Source organism: Eptesicus fuscus, chromosome 8, assembly GCF_027574615.1.
Source record: "Eptesicus fuscus isolate TK198812 chromosome 8, DD_ASM_mEF_20220401, whole genome shotgun sequence".
Lineage (NCBI taxonomy): Eukaryota > Metazoa > Chordata > Mammalia > Chiroptera > Vespertilionidae > Eptesicus > Eptesicus fuscus.
Window position 1 is genome coordinate 76,539,963 of NC_072480.1, and position 18,095 is coordinate 76,558,057.

General features: G+C 38.7%; 1 protein-coding gene across 3 annotated transcripts in view; it reads right to left on the reverse strand.

The window, feature by feature from the left end:
* Window positions 1–18,095, reverse strand: part of PSD3 (pleckstrin and Sec7 domain containing 3) — a 264,762-nt gene that overhangs the window by 61,915 nt on the left and 184,752 nt on the right. For all 3 annotated transcript variants that reach the window (XM_054719991.1, XM_054719993.1, XM_054719992.1), the window contains one exon: window positions 15,253–15,446. In XM_054719991.1, the coding sequence (XP_054575966.1) occupies window positions 15,253–15,446 (194 nt within the window). The remainder of the gene's footprint in view (window positions 1–15,252; window positions 15,447–18,095) is intronic.

The window sequence follows — 18,095 nt, forward strand, 5'->3', positions numbered from 1 at the left end:
ATTATTATAAAAATTTTTTTTAAAACATATTTTTATTGATTTCAGAGAGGAAGAGAGAGGGAGAGAGCAACATTAATGATGAGAGAGAATCATTGATAGACTGCCTCCTGCATGCCCCCTACTGGGGATAGAGCCCACAACCCTGGGCATGTGCCCTTGACTGGAATCGAACCTGGGATCCTTTGGTCCGCAGGCCGACACTCTATCCACTGAGCCAGACCAGCTAGGGCTGGGCAAAATGCTTAAAGTATCTCTCTTACAGGAGGATGAAGAGATATGCTACCTTGGTAGGAAGCTCTTAAGTCTACATCCCTGAGGCAGTAGAAGGTACAACTCAACTCAGGCAGGGGGAGTTTGCCTTCTCTGGTTGGTTTGCAAAGGAGTTAGATAAATTAAAAGATGATAGCCCTACAAAGCATTAAGTGAAGTTAAGGGTAATCCTTGCATATTTATCCCTAACTTTCTTTCATGAAATATCCTCAGGAGCCATCATAAAGCACTATTAAATCTTAATAGAGTAACTCACACACTTTCAGATTACTGCTTGAAGTGATGAGTCCAAGCTGTGCACAACAGAAGTTACTGCGGGAGATGAGTCACACCACATTAAACAACTGATAGCATCATCCCAGGTTTATAGCAGAGTGGTAGAAATCAACTAGGACTATTACTCTCTTATTTTAATAAATAACACCTCTGAAAGTTAAGGCAATTGACACATTTTTGAAAAATCAGTTAATCCTTATAAGATTTCTCTTTAAGATTGGGTGCTATTATATGTAGTCAACCCTACTTTATAAAAGGAAAAACTGGGGCAGCTTTAAAGGAGTCAGAAGTATAACCTATACCTATCATTTTTCCCAGAAAAAGATTTCCTTCTTTTACATGATAGGAATACATTTATATTATTGATAGAGAACAGAACATGAAACAAAAGAGATTGGAAAATATCCTACCCCAAATGGCCCCTGGAGGGGTGACATTTACTCTGGATGTGGTTCTATTTCTTTAAGAAGTGAAGACTTTTACCCTAAATTAATCTTTCTAGAATGGCACAGCATACCCTGGACAGGCAGCCAGGAGACTTGAATTTTATTCACACCCTGATGTCCAGCCACTATTTCTCTGATTTTGGACAAGCCACCTAACATCTCTGTTTATAAATATACAAAATGAATATGCTATCATCTACCATAATTACTTTACAATGTTGTTACATAAAGATATTAGGACACAGACTCTACCCCTAAAGAGTTCCCAGACAGAAGCAGTTACATTAACGATCTAACTTAATACAACAGGATAAGTTGTAAAACCAAATGGTAGCATAGCACCGACCTAAGGAAAAGCACAATGGATTTTGAAAGAAAGGAAGAAGTCACTAATTCTAGTACTGAGTAAAATTGGGAAGCCAGAGATTTTAAATGAGGATTTAGTTTTCAGCAGGACTTTGAAGGAAAAAAAGGGGGTTTCTTTTGACCTCCATCATCTCTACCATATATTTGGACTAAGACATTGAATCAAAATAGTAATCCTAATTATGGAAGTCTCACAACATGGTTAATTACCACCACCCTTTATCAAGATGACCTCTGGACAGAAATGTCAATATATATTTTTTACTAGGTGTACCAGTTAATAATGTGGATTTCATAATCAAAGAAAACACGATAATTTCATTAGAAACATCAAAAGTGCTTTATTCAAAGTAATGTCCATCACTAGCTACACATTTCCCCCATCTTTAGGTAATTTGTGGATACTGTCCCAATAGAACTTTTCTTGTTTTGAGGCAAACCATTCAGAGACCCAATTTTCCACTTCTTATATGTTTTGAAGTGCTGCTCAGAAAGTGCGTGTGCCATCGATCGGAACAAGTGGTAATCTGAAGGAGCAAGGTCTGGTGAATATAGCGGGTGGGTTAATGCTTCCCAGGCAAGATCTTTTAACGTGTCTTTAACTGGTTTTGAAGTGTGTGATGGTTTGTTATCATGAAGCGAAATTACTTTTTGCTGTGTCTTCTGGCACATTCTGGTCATTTCATGATCAAAGCGTGATTCAAATTGATTATTTGTTGTTGGTAGAGATCAGTATTAATGGTTCACCTGGTTTTAGAAGCTCATAATACACCACACCCTCCTGATCCTACCAAACGCAGAGCATTGTCTTCTTTCTGAAGCGATTTGGCCTTGCAGTCGATATTAATGTTTGACCTGGATCAACCCAGGATTTTGTGCATTTGGGATTCTCAAAATAAATTCACTTTTCATCGCCAGTCACAATTCAATGCAAAAAAGACTTTCATGCTGTTGAAGCAACATTTTACTGATGACTTTTTGGTTTTCCATTTGTCTTTTGCTCAGTTGATGTGGCACCCATTTCCCTTCCTTTAAATCTTTCCCATTGCTTGTAAACGATCGGAAATTGTTTGCTGAGCAACATTTAATCTTTCTGCAAGTTGTTTTTGAATTTGACATGCATCTTCATCCAATAATGCTTGTAATTGTTGGTCTTCAAACTTTTTCGGTTGACCTGGACGTTCTTTGTCTTTCACATCAAAACCATTCCTTTTAAAGCGTTTAAACCAGCGTTCACAAGTATCTTGAGATGGAGCATGTTCACCATAAGCTTCCTGAAGTATACGATAAGTTTTTCTTCAAAATAAAGTAATGAATTAAAACTTCCTGCAAATGCTCCTTTTTTTGGCACGAAATTCGACATTTTTAAGCATAAAAATATCTATGATGTTAACACCTTCAGAAAATTTGACATATGAGGTTTTGAAGCTTGCTGTCAATACAACAAAATAGCATACATACCAAATCGCATATATATCAACATATGTGTAACTCCATCTGTTGAAAAAATCCGCATTATTAACCGGTACACCTAGTATAGAGAGCATCTGGTTTGAAATTCTGGTTTCACCTGAGTGACCTTGGGCATGTCACTCAGCCTCTCCATGTTAACATTCTTTCTCTGTAAAATAGTACCTACTTCATAGGGTTACTCTGAAAATTAGATGAGCTAACATACACCTATCCTTAGAAGTGTATTCTTTTTAAGTTAGGGATACTGTCTACTAAAAAAAGTGCATCCAATTTTCATGTTAAAACACAAAGACTTACTTTTAAATTCCATTCATGCATTCTGATTTTTTTCTATATTCAAGTCAATCTTTTGAGAAGAAAAAAACCCCCTGATATTTATTGATGAATTAACAGAAAGGAGGTACACCTTCCACCCTTAATTTAAGGGAGGGTGGAGTGCAACACACAACATATTTATTGTTTCTATTTTGTCCTGGGCCCTGCCTTGACATTGGAGAGGTCAAACGTGAATGTAAGCAATAAAAATAAATAATGGGAGAGGGGACAAAAGCTGACAGAGAACTTTTATAAGAACTTATAACTTATAAGCTACAAAAATATACAGACAACTTATAAACCAGAATCTTTCTCCACCCAGCTAGGAGAAGGTTCGCTGGTGGCCATCACTAGAAGCACAGGAAGAATGTAAACGACCTGTGCTGAGGTGGGAAGGAGGGCAGAACATAACAAGGACATATCATCATAAGCTAAGGACAAAGGAAGAAGTGTGAGGGCAGCAAGAAACACAATGACTCTGAGTATATAATTATTTTTTCAGAAAAAACAGAAGTACTAGCGTCACAAGAGTCTTTAGAATTTTGACAAATGAACTGTACCTCCCATTCTCTCCAGCTAGATTGTTCCTTCCCCAAACATCATCATGACTTGCCCTTTCACTTTAACGAGGTCTCTCATCCAAATGCCCCCTTGTCCTCCTGAATCACTCTATGCAACAGGGCACCTGCCCACTCCCTTCACTCTCTCCTGGATTAGTCACACCATCTGAAATATCACATACAGATTTATCATTGAGCTCCCCCTACACTAGAACGGAACCTCCAAGGATGTAATTTACTTGATTTGTTTCTGTGTCCAGAGAGCAGATTAAAATCGTGAAAAAACCCCCACAGATATCCTAAGTAGGTATGTAAATTATGTGACTCAATAAATACTAAGATGTTTTTAAAAAGTGTTTTCTCTATCATTTAGGTGAAGCACATTAGAAAACTCAGATTGCTCAAAGAGAAGAGAAATCAGGATAAAGTTTTGGTACAGATTACTTCAACATGATGTTGGCTATGAAAATAAGGTATCAATGAAAACCTGGGCTCATAAGGAACAAATATAGCCTGACAACTTATGGTGGGTGTCCAAGAGTTATTAAAGAATTATTTTCTGTGGTAAGGGAATTCAAAATTCTAGAAAACAAACATGATCTAAAAATTTCTTTTAAATTGAGGTATACTTGACATATAGCCTTAAGTTAGTTTCAGGTGTAACAACATGATTGGATATTTATACATATTGTGATATAATTCCCACAGTAAGTCATTAATATCTGTTGCCATACTTGATTGCAATTTTTTTTCTTTTAAGATCTACTCTCAGCAACATTCAAATATACAATACAGTATAGTCACTGTGCTTATAATTCTTATAATCTAAAGGAAGATGTGGGAGAACTTGCTGTTTTTTAAAAACCATCTTAAAAAATTCAACACAGCAAAATGTTACTGGTGTTCTGTTAGGTTCATTGTATGTGAAAGGTATAAAACTCAACTCCAAGAAAATCAAGTAATTTATAGAGCTCATTATAAAATGTAGAGCAAAGTGCTAACATAAAATGTAAGGTTAAGTCACTATAGCCTAGCTGAGAAGCACAGGTAACTGCTGAATCAGACAAGTAAGCTTATCAAGTGACACCAAATCAGATTTCTTCAATTTCACAAGCACCTTAGGACCTAGAAGGTCAGTCAAAGACCCTGCTGAGCATGCATTCCCACAAAGAGCAATTCAAATAAGCGATCGTAACTATGAAACAGCCCAAGGCCCAAGGGCCACCTTTAAAATAGGCTCCTGGGCGAAAGCTACTGCAGGTCAATAGAAATAATCCCCGTGGCAAGGCTGAGCAGCCTCCAGACTATCTGCTCTGAGTTGTTCTGAGTTGCTGCTCTGAGTTGTTCTGAGTCCATGTATTCTTCTAAATTCTCCCAATCGACTAGCTGCTTCTTCCTCAAACCCTGGCCACTATACTAACTGCTGTGAACTTAGTTCTAGTTCCTGCTTTATTCTCTGCTTGGTGTGGCAGATGGAGAAGCCATGATCGGTTGTGGGTATATGAGAATGAGTCTTTATTGCAGAAGCCAGTGGCCACATAGCCATCAGACAAGAACAGTCCTCACAGCAAAGTGCATATAGGCAGGCAGCCGGACACCGGCTGGTAAATACATATCTTTCCCATAAAGCAGTATCAGTGCCTATACCCACTGTTATTATCTGTGCAGTTGCACGCTGCCCCCCAGTCTCACTGTCATACATCGTAGTGGTACCTAAGTGCTCAGCTCCGTCTGAGCTCTCTAGCCTCTCCTGCACACATAGGAACTACATTCTCTGTGCCTGTCGGCTCTGCTTCTTCGAGCTCTCTTCTTCTGCTCTGCCCAGCTCTCTCTGCTCTGTCCAGCTGCTGCTCTCTCTCACAGACTTCTTCACACACTGCACCCAACTAGCTGGTCAGTAACCTACTTTTACACTATTTAGACAAAGAAGGCTTCGTGCCAATAGTTACATCAGTCACATTGGCTACTGAAGGGCACAGTGTACCGTGAGAGTGCTGTGTGGCCTTGCAGTCGCTCATGGGATCTTGGTCTGATTAAGATTCTCAGGCTTAGAGTCTTTGAACATCCCGTTTAGGCACATTCCCAGAGCAGCCTTTGGCCATTCTGGTGTATTGATAACAAGGCCTCTATGCTCTCATTGGCCTTGACTATCTGGGGACCTGGAGTGATTCCCACAACCGTGTTCTTCACTACAAAGCCACTCAGCACAAGGGCCGGAAACAGCCTACAGCCAGGACTGCACCTGACATGATGCCCTGCATGTTCAACTCTGCTTTTCCAATTCAGATGGAACTTCTTCCATTTACTTAGCCTTCCAGTGCTCCAGGGAAGTCCTCATGCAAATTACCAAGTGCTGCTAAAAGATGAACCCAGGTTTGTTAACTGTCCCAATCAGCCCCCATCCCCAATTAAGATATGGTAAGAACAAGTACCACACCCATAGATAAGCAAATTTTTAAGAGATGGAAAATACCCACCCATCCTGCCCTAAGTCATTATTATTTTTTATTGATAATCATGCTATAATAAATATTTGTTATATTTTTTCTATTTGTCATTATTTTGAAAACATTTTTCTATATTTTTAGACATAATTATATTTCATGAGGGCTTTAAAATATCCCATTGCATTAATGTCTATTTTAAATAAATGTTTAACAAAATATTGATTTTCCCTGAAAAGCGTAGTATGCAAATTGTCCCCTCTACTGGAGTTCTTCTGGGAGTTCCACCAGGGGGCAGGTCGGCAGGGGAAAGGGAAGGAGGCCAGGGGAAAGCAGGGAGGCTCTGGCCAGTGGCGGTGGCAGGGGGTAGGGAGGGAATACTCAGCTGGCAGCCAGCAGCCTCTAGTATGTTATATTTGTCTAGTGTCAATGGCAAAAATAAAGTAAATAAAAACATAAGGGAAAATAGCAGGAAAAACACAGAAAAAAGTATAAAATCACCAGTCTCACCAACAAAGACAACCATGATTAACATTTTGGAATATAACCTCCCAATCATTTTACTATGCATATATCTGCCATACAACTGGGATATTGTTTCTTTTAAAAACACACAACTATATGTGATATATATATATATATATATATATATATATATATATATACACATATATATACACATATATATATATGTATATATATATATATATATATATATATATATATATATATATATCTTTTTTAAATTACTGCAAATGATAACGTGTTGCTTGCTCTACCATACTTTACTCAATGACTCTTCTAGTGGCCATTAAGCAGTTTTCAAGATGATGACTGCGATGAGATGATGACATTCTGCAGCTACAATAGCGATTAGGTTCATTTTATGCATCCCTGTGTTAAACACCTTAACAGGCATCATTTGATCTTTCTCACCTTAAGGCTTTTGATTACCGATTCCCTTGCTGGAATAATCTTATCCACAATCTTTGTATCCAAATATTTTTATGGCCTTCCTTTTGTAATTCAGCTCTGCTCAGGTATAATCTCTCCCTCCTTTTTTTCCCCATCAAGAGTGAGGTACTGGCACTCGGATGGTGCTCAAAAGTGTTTTCTAAAATGAACCAATGACCTATCTCATTTCAAAGCTCAAATTCTTAAGTTTATACAATCCAGTGCTAGATATTTTTGTATATTAATTTCTATCACTGTCATTATTTCCTTTAGGAAACTAGTATCGCATTTTTAATTTCAAATTTTCATCAGATTACTGAAGGGTTTGAAACATTATATTACATTACATAATGATAACAGAGCCATCAAGATTATTTTCTTCTTTCTCCTAAATGTTAACTGAACCGAAAATGTAAACAAAATGAGTCAACAGTACAAAAAGAATAATCAGATACACTGAAAACTGTGCATTCCTCTTTCAGAAGGAAACACAACAAAAATTCTGAACACAGATTATTTTTTGGTGCTAAAAGACTGCCGTCTCAATTCCCCGGGTCCTTGTCAAAGTAGTACTTCTGAGGAGAATGGTGGGTGGCCTCATTTAACCACTGCAGGGAAGGGAAGGGTGGATTTTAAGATATGAGTGAAGGGATTAGCCAAAGAACATATATGCACAACCCATGGACACAGACACACACCAGTGTGGTGATGGCCAGAGGGCAGGGGGTTTGAACTGGGTGGAGGTGGGCAAAGGGGGAGGGAGGAAGATGGGGACATCTGTAATAGTGTCAACTATAAAAATAAAGTTAAAAAAATAAAAAAAAGAAGCCACAATAAGAAAACAGACTCAGAGCCTGATGACAATATTATAGTCCCTGAATTCAGCCACACTTCCTCTTCTCAAACTAGTCTCTCCTCTCTACCTTCCAGTACATTAATTAATAAAATTCTCTTGATGCCGAAACTGGTTTGGCTCAGTGGATAGAGTGTCGGCCTGCGGACTCAAGGGTCCTGGGTTCGATTCCGGTCAAGGGCATGTACCTTGGTTGCGGGCACATCCCCAGTAGGGGATGTGCAAGAGGCAGCTGATCGATGTTTCTCTCTCATCGATGTTTCTAGCTCTCTATCCCTCTCTCTTCCTCTCTGTAAAAAATCAATAAAATATATAAAAAAAACCAAAAAACAAAATTCTCTTGAGAGAGAGAGAGGGGGAAGGAGAGGGTCTTTAAGATATAGAGAAACACAGATGAAATATGCATTCTCTTTAGGATCAAGAACAAGGGTGTCTACTTGAAATTAATGTATTGTATGCCACCTATAACTGAAAAAAAAAATGTTAATGCTAAAAGAAGAACAAGGGTGCCTGCTACTATCACCATTTGTATTCAACACTTAACTGGAGGGCTGTAAATTTCAATAAAAAGAAATAAATGGTAAAAGGCATAGGAGCTGACATCCTATCTAATAAAGGAATATGCTAATTGACTGTCACACCTTCACAAGATGGTGGTGCCCATAGCCACAAGATGGCGGCACCCAGTCCCCTCAGCCCCACCTCATCCAGCCTCAGTCCCACAGTCCCTTCAGCCCCAACTCATCCAGCCTCAGTCCCCCAGTCCCCTCAGCCCCGCCTCATCCAGCCTCAGTCCCCCAATCCCCTCAGCCCTGCCTCATCCAGCCAGAGTCCCCCAGTCCCCTCAGCCCTGCCTCATCCAGCCAGAGTCCCCCAGTCCCCTCAGCCCTGCCTCAGCCAGCCAGAGTCCCCCAGTCCCCTCAGCCCCGTCTCATCCAGCCTCAGTCCCCTAGTCCCCTCAGCCCCGCCACATCCAGCCTCAGTCGCCCAGTCCCCTCAGCCCCGCCTCTTTCAGCCAGAGTTGCCCAGTCCCCTCAGCCCCACCTCATTCAGCCTCAGTCTCCCAGTCCCCTCAGCCCTGCCTCATCCAGCCTCAGTCCCCCAGTCCCCTAACTCCCACAGGGGAAGGTAGTTGGGGAGATTGGGCCAGCAGGGGAGGGCAGTTGGGGACGATCATGCCAGCAGGGGAGCAGTTAGGCCTCAATCAGGCCGGCAGGGGAGTAGTTAAGGGGCTATCAGGCTGGGATGCAGAGTGGTTAGGGGCAATCAGGCAGGCAGGCAGGCAGGTGAGTGGTTAGGAGCCAGTAGTCCCAGATTGTGAGAGGGATCCCAGATTAGAGAGGGTACAGGCTAGGCTGAGGGACACCACCCCCGCGCCCCGTGCATGAATTTCGTGCACCAGGCCTCTAGTATGGCAATAAAAGGTAAAAGGTAAAAAAAAAAAAAAAAAGACATGAACTATTAACATTTTGCACTCGGATGTCAAGTGTGACTCGACACGGTTAGCATCGGTAGCAGCTCGTATGTCGAATTGTATTGAATGTATCAATAATTTGAAACATAAGAATATCCAAATAAATAAGTTTGTATGAAAAGAAACTCCAGTTTTTTATTCTACTGCTGCGCTTTGTAAAATCTGGGGTATTTAAAAAATTAAATCCTGAGTACAATAAAGGAATCGAGAAAAAAGCAAGCGAGTGCAAAGGGTTAAAATGAAACTTAAAAATCTAAAACTTATTCTTTTAGTCAAAATGTAGAATTGTGAAGATGTGTTGTCCATTGAAAACAGATAAAATGCCACCAAAACTAGCCGATCAAGGGGCAAACTACTGCTTGAGAACTCAAAGGGCTGCCTTCTTGGTGCTGCTCTGTGACCCTGTATCAGTAACTTAAACCGCTTCAGTATAGATCCGCTGCCACAGAACATAAAGTGGAGAGGAGAGGGGACCTTAGCCTGGTTTTAAAATAACTGCTTTGCCTCCATTTAAAGAGTCTTCCTCTACCAGGATGAGACAACTATCTTCTGGGGGGAAAAACAAACCTATTCCACTTTTATTATGTCTTAATTATAGTGTCACTGTTGCTAGTGTTACACAATTGCATGGAATTCTGCCTGCATTGCCATTAAAAACTATTTTCAGTATGTGTGACTCAGAACAACATCTACTCTCTCAAATTTGACATGTGGGACTAAATTTGTAAAATTTTCACTGACAGGCAAGTATGTAAACCCCTATAAAGTGAGTGAACCTTCCCAACCTTCTCAAGATGCTGCCCAACATGCCTTAGATCCATATTGAAATATGAACTAGAGACTGAAATATGAACTAGATATGGTTGTCACATCTTCAAAAAGCAATGAACACTTCAATATTTCAAATTAGAAACAAATCCAAGGTGGGTAAAATCACTGAAGAATCTATACTGGAAATGCAATGTGATTAAAATATGTCAAAATTATTAAAGTGATCTGTCCACACAATTAACTCTCTGATTCACTTCCTCTCAATTCCCCCACTCCCATTTTCCAAAAGAAAACACTTTAACATTTGAGCTATTTCTATGGGTAATTTCCATCATATCACTAAACAAGGTACTGTATTAATAGATTGTAAAATCTAGTGATTTTCTATTGCGAGACATGAGGATTTAGCAAGCTTAACCACTCCATTCCTTGTTCCCAATAGCTGCATGGCTTTTTATTTGCATCTCTCTTGGTTACCTCAGCAGAGCATGCTAACAACATCTGTTTCCTAGGCCAGGCAATCTATACTGTCTTTATAAGATCAGCAGAATAGCACTCTCTCCCTGCTTTCCTTCATTTCTCCTCACCAGTTTTAACTCCCAATAATTAAATCTTTCCCATTTCTAAGTGTGAAAAACAACCAAAATTCTATTATTGTGGTGAAATTTTAAAGTATTATATAGATGATGATTACTAACTTTTGTTTTTTGCGTTTTCTGTTATTATTCCTGCACAAATTTCAGAAAAAATATCCTCAATTGTTTCTAAATTTCCTATGCAATCAGGCATTCTATTGTTTCTAGAAGTTTATTATGAAACATTAAGACAGCAAAAGGTTATCAAGAGCAATAAAGCAGACATGCATGTACCATCACCTAATTAAAAAAAAAACAACTATCAGTACGTATATTTGAACACTGGGTACTCCTCACTGAGCGCATGCTCCTCCCCTGCCAGAGGTCACCACTGTTCCACAGTGAAGGCATTCCTACTAAAAACAGTGTCGCATGCTTTAGAATGTTAGATATGCACATTCTTCTGCAAGTCGATTTTTTTCATTCAATATTATGCTTGTAAGATTCTTTCATGTGATTGGTTTTAACAATATGCTACAATTCGTTAGCTATAACCAGATTTTAGTTTCACTAGATGTCCTGTTATTCTATACTACAGCCTTGGATAAGACATTTAAGATCAATTTCCTCCTCAGTAAACTGGGGATAATAATAATAATAACACCTGCTTCCCAGGGTGGTAATTAAATGAGTTAGTGCATTGAAGTGCTAGGATAAAGCTCTAATCTTGAGTAATCACTTAATTATGACTATTATTGTCATCATTTAGAACATTCATATTTTGAGTACCTTGTTTCCTGTCACTATTGATTTCCACAAGTATCTTACATCAGTTTGGTAAAACTAAGAGCTTATATTGAATTTTATTTTTATTCTATCTGACAAAAATCCAGAAGACACATTTTATTTGCCAAATTTGACTGTTCAAAGTTTTCCCTTAATGTCAGATTTAATGGGTTTGGTAAGCATAGATACTACATTTGCTTTTAATAATGATTTGTCTCCTGGAGGTAGAAATTCTGAACTGAGCATATCTTTAAAAGGCTAAATAAATAAATAAAATGAAGCAAAGAAAACCTCCAAGGTTTTAAAAATGTTTATATGAGAAATTATGGGTGCTATCTAACAAACTGAGTCTAGAGTTAATTAAAATAATGAAAGATATTAAATCTTAAGTCAGACAAGTTAGTTAGGTTTTTAATTTCTCCACAGAGTTTTGACCCAAATCGTCACTGATTAAAAACTTTTAGTAATATCTGTCATCAGAGAACTTGGCCATGTTTACCTGTATGTACAAATGACAACACAGCTCTACCTATACCGAACATGACCAATCCCAATAAATGTCTACAGACTGAGCAGGAAAAATATTCCCAAAAGGTTTCATTACACAGACTTCTCAAAAATTACTTGGAACCCATGTTCTACGAAATCTCCACAGTTGTTTTTATTTTTTAATATATTGAATATAAAAGTACTATATTTCAGAGCACATTAGACATGAATAATATAAAACATATTCTAATTTCTTATAGTGACCACCTCTCAAAAGAGAGAGGCAGATGCATTTAGAAGCAGTTCAGGCATTCTGGTACACGGAGAGAAACCAGTTCAACCAGATATGACTGAAAGTCCAAAAAACGACTGGGGGTACAGGGAGAAGATTAGCGGGGAAGGAAACGAATCCCTTTCTGGTTGTCCAAATACAAATCTAAAGAGTTTGTACTCGAAGACTTAGAATTTCTTATCACTTTCACAGCTCAGTAAATATTCGGTCTCTTGAGGTCTAAGGCAACTAGAAAGAAATTTCCTAACAAAAGGGATCAGTAACCAGTTTAGTTCTACTTATACCCACGAAAGATTAAGGACTATAGGAACTACCCTATTCTCCAATGTAACATCCCAGATATGACAAAGAGAAAATAATTAGAAGGGAAGGACCTTAAAAGAGCTATTGTAAAGGTAACAAATATGCTCAAGGACATTAGGAAAAAGCAAAATAAGCCAGCCAGAGAAAGAAAGGTATCACATGATTTCACTTATATGTGGAATCTAATGAATAAAATAAACTAACAAACAAAATAGATCCAGAAACATGGAAGCACACAACAGACTGACGAATCTCAGAGGGAAGAGGGGGGCAGAAGAGATTAACCTAAGAACTTGTATGCATATATACATAACTCATGGACACAGACAATAGGGAGGGGCTCAAGTGAAGGGTGGAAGGGATCAATGGGGAAAAATTGGGGGAAATCTAAGGCAGGAGAAGAAACAACCAGAAGCAGAGGCAGGTAAAAGGAAGAACTCAAACTGCTAAAAAGACAAAGCCGTAACGCTTAAAACTGTCCTAATCAACCAGTAGTTCCCAAAGGAATTAACTAAAGTGTTAAAGGAGTTTCACTGGCAGGAAAACCTCTGGCCTGGTACAAGCGGTCTGTGCTGGCTCAACTACTGAGAAACTCCCAGGTTTTAAACCTCACTCAGTGAAGTGTGGAGGGAACAGCTCCATCTAGGGAATTATCGCCAATCATTCTCAGAGGTGGCCCAGGAAAATGTGGACAAAGGAAATTTCATCAATAGACTGGATCTGGCGACACGGAATAAGTTAATCAAGCATGTTAATTCATCACTAGGGAAGTGGTCAATGTCAAGATGCTCACCTGGGTCAGCTCTGTTCCCCTGGCCCAGGAGGATGTAGTAACATTCCCTGGCTCAGTGATGACTGTTTTGCTTCCTTTTTTTCCTTGCCTTGAACAGGCATTTTAAAACCATTGTTTTCTGTTTGCTTCTAGCACTTCATATGAATTGAGGTATGTCGGTTATTGCTTTATTTTTCATTCAGCCTACAGAGTAAGCTACATCTCCACCTGAGGAGGCTGGACACCACCCAGCACCTTTCAGCCTTGGAGATGGAAGCCACAGCTGGACGTGGCATGGGTGACAGAGAATATACTCATAAAGAAATATTGTGGTTATAAAGGAAAAGATATGTGGTTATAAAGGAAAGATTATCCTGTGTTTGGCAAAAGCACTGTCTGAACTTGATGTATGGAGAAAGGGTGTGTGTGCAGGCTGGGAAAAAAGAGGTGAATGTCTATTGCTTTGTCTACCAAGAACTCCCTTTCTCTGAGAACGGTATCTTATTCCTTCTTGAGGGAACTTTCCTCTTGCCGTCACAACCAAGTGGGTGCTGTCAATCACAATGTTCCATCCCCGCAGTCATACAAATCAGAGTCCTGCCCCAGAATATGCTAAATTGGAACTGTGGGATGAAAAAGAAGATTTCGGGTGACAAAACCAAACACATGCTCTATAGTGCTGCTAATAGTCATGTAGCCAGCCATGTAAGAGAGCTCTGTTTCAAAGAACCAAGCTGATGTGCAAGATAATATAGAGACAGAAATGGTTCAAGTGTCCTAGTGACAACACTTCATCTTCAGTTGTGTCCTGGCCTTTTTTCCCTAAGCTAATTGGACCTATTGTCACCTGCAACCCCAAGAGTCCTGACACAATGCTGCTGGAGAAAACTGAGTAGTCTAGTAGGCTAGTGTAGAGGATGCACAGGAAATGTGACGGGGGCACTCTTCAAGAACTCGGAAACATGAAGACATGTGCTCAGCATCATAAGCCAATGTCAAAGCCACTCCACGACAATATTTCTCTCGACTGTAACCTAGTAGACTGTGCTATATTAAGAAAAAGCGCCCACAGATGGAAACAGTGGGACTGCCCGTCGCAGCACTGCACCTTGGTGTCTGCAGGTGGGCAGGGACACCCTAGAGGTAGAGCCTGCTAATTTTAGCATCATTGTCAGCTTTTCTTAGCTTGTTCAACTATATCACATTGCTATTTCACTCTGCAAACGTTATTCTAAACATGGAAACATACTCCATTTCTCTCAAATCTCAAACACTATCAGTAGATATTCATGTCTCATACTTCAGAGCCATCAGATGGGATTCCTTCAGTTTCCCAACTATGCCACGTTCGCCTACGCTGCACCTGTCCACCTTCCTCAAAGGCCAATTCTTCCACATGTGCTTGGATCTCTTGATTCTCTCCCCTCCCCGCCTTGCCTCTGGGATTTTATTTCATTGTGTCATTAGTTCAACCTTGACCTTAACCACCAGAAACGTAAGTGCCATGGAGAAGGGACCTTGTCCATCCTAATCACTACTATATTTTTTGATGCCTAGCACATAGTAGGTACTCAACATTATCTGTTGGAAGCAAGAATAAATGAACAAAAAGTAGGAAAAGGATAATTTGTAAGAAGTCTTCCACTTTTGAAGTTTTATAATTCTACTTGGAGAAGACCAAGTGCCACAGTGGATTTCTGTCTTAGGTTTAGAGGTTTTATCAAACTTTAATAAAAATACTTTCCTAGATCAACATAATTTTCCTTCATCTTTAACTTTAGTTCATATAAGACAAAATAAATGAAATAGAAAATGACAACAAATGATGCTTACTCTTCTTTCCATCCATATCTGCATGAATTTTCCGAGCCAAGAACCCACTTTTGTACACAGCGGCGTTTGGGTCGTGAGGAATGTCCAAGAATGGGTTGGTAGTGCTCCCAATACGACTGATGGTCTTTGGGTGTGTTCCATTAGCCTTCTCATCAGTACCTTCCGATGGAGACTTTTTTTTCTCTTCATCATCTCTAAAGGGAAAAAACATCAAGATTGAGCATCTACCACAATATTTCAACGAACAAAGTTATGTAATATAATAAATGATTGTGTTTTCTTATTTAAATATATTTTTATTGATTTCAGAGAGGAAGAAAGAGGAAGAGATAGAAACACCAATGATGAGAGAAGATCATTTATTGGCTGCCTCCTGCATGCCCCACATTGGGGATTTAGCCAACTCAGGCAGGTACCTTGACTGGGAATCAAACCCTGAACTCCTGGTTCATATGTTGATGCTCAACCATGGAGCCAGGCCAGCTGGGCAATGACTGTGTTTTCTAATGGTTCAGCAGTTTGAAGAACAACCGTGTAATAACAGCTATCATTTACCAAGTGTCTCCTCTGTGCCAGATATTAATGATCATGACAATCTTGTATGGCTGACATTAGTAGCCTATATTGAGATAAGGAAACAGACTCAGCATTGAAGTAAATACCAAAGGTACAGATCTAGTAATTAGGAAGAGAGAGTGAGGATATGATTGTAAAACCTCCGAAGCCTCTGCTCTTTCCACCCACTACAGTGCCTTCATGTTTGTCGTCTTTCAATTGAGTGGAAGTTCTCTGGCAGAGATCGTGATGTTGATTTTTGGTATCTGCATGTGGCAGCATAACACCAAGCATATAGAATACAACAAATGATTATAAATCCAATGAATAGCATTTATACCTGCCAATAACCAGGTTAACCTCAAATAGCAAAACCCCAGGTAAAGCTACCAGTGGGTTAGGATGGCTGCGCCATGCACAGTGAGTTGGCATCTAATAGGTACTATTTTCCAAACAGTCATGAAAGTGGGGGGCACCCTATCAGCCATGCTTGAGATTGTAATCACTTTATGTGTAAGGAGAAAATGGATGGCTACATTCACTTACTACAGAGGAGGGAAGAGCAGAAGAAAGTTAATAAGCTCTGAGATACTGCCGGGAAACAGAGCACAGTAATAGAGCATTTGCCTCAGCTTCCGTTTTAATTTTCTGAATTACCCCTGGTTTCACTGTTTGTTACACTTTTATTATTGAATCTTTTATTAAAATTTCAACCAAAATAACCACCAATAAAATATGTTTAAAATAAAGCACAAAATTAATAATTATCAGAAGTGTCTATTTGGTGATTAGAGAAAAACAGCCTTTTTTTCCCTCCACTGGTATTTGATAAGTAATTGTGAGATATATAAAAATAACACTGGACTCTAAGACATCTATATTTTACTTTTAATTTTATTTTGAGATAATTTTAGATTTACAAATATACTACACACAGGGTTCCCATATGCCAATCACCCTGTTCCCCCAATGTTAACATCATATATAGCTATAGTAAAAGTTTCAAAACAAAGAAATTAACATTACAAAATGATGAATTAAACTTGACTTAATCAGATTTTACCAGTTTTTTTTTTCATTAATATTTTTCTGTTCTAGGATCCTATCCATTATACCCCAGTGCGTTCAGTTCTCACGTCTCCTCCAGCCAGGTCTTTCCTTGTCCGTCGTGACCACGCCACTTTGAAGGGTACTGGTCAGTTATTTTGTAGAATGTCCCCTATTTAGATTTGTTTGATGTTTTCTCATAATGAGATCGAGGATACATATTTTTGGGAAGGATGCCATAGGTGATGTACCTTCTCAATGCATCAGATGTTTCATTAACCTTGATCATTTAATTAAGGTGGTACCTAGCACATTTCTATACTGTCAAATTATTATTTTTCTTTATACATGATTTGGGGGAGATATTTTGACCATGAAGATATCCTCTTTCTTTTCAAACTTCTGATCAGTAATTTTAGTATTTATTAGTGAATCTTGTGTGTGACAATTACTGTTGTGGTAATCGAATGGTGATTTAATCTCCTTCATTTCTCCTACATTACTAATTGAAACTTTTCTGTAAGCATGGACAATAGATATTTAAATTTTTCTTTGGTTATAATCAAACAGTATTATTATTTAATTAGTTGTTCAAATTTTTCTAGCTTTGTCATTGGGAGTTCTATCAAGTAGGCTAGTCACATAAGGTTATTGAGAACTTAAAATGTGAATAATCCAGCCCTGGCTGGTGTGGCTCATCCGGTTGGAGTAGGGTCCTTATACAGAAAGCTTGTGGGTTCAATTCCTGGTTGGGGCACATGGCTAGGTTGTGAAGATCCCTGGTCACAGAAGGTATGGGAGGCAACCAATGGTTGTTTCTCTCTCTCTCTCTCTCCCCTTCTCTCTAAGTAAAATCAATGAACATACCCTCAGGTGAGAATTTAAAATAATAAAAAAATAAAAAGTGGACAGTCCTAATTAAGATGTGCAGTAAGTGAAAAAATATATACCAGATTTCAAGATTTAATACAAAAAAAATCTATTTCAATATTTTTTAAATGATTACATATTGAAATGGTAGTATTTTTGATACTCTGGGTTAAATAAAAAATACGTTACAAAATTAATTTTCCTGTTTCTTTTTACTTTTATAATGTAGCTCCTAAAAATTTTTAATTACATGTATGGCATGCATTACATTTCTTTTAAACAGGCTTGTTGTTAGAAATGCTTGTATATTTATGACATTGGAATATTAAAACCCAAAGACAATAATCTATATATACTATATATAAAAGGCT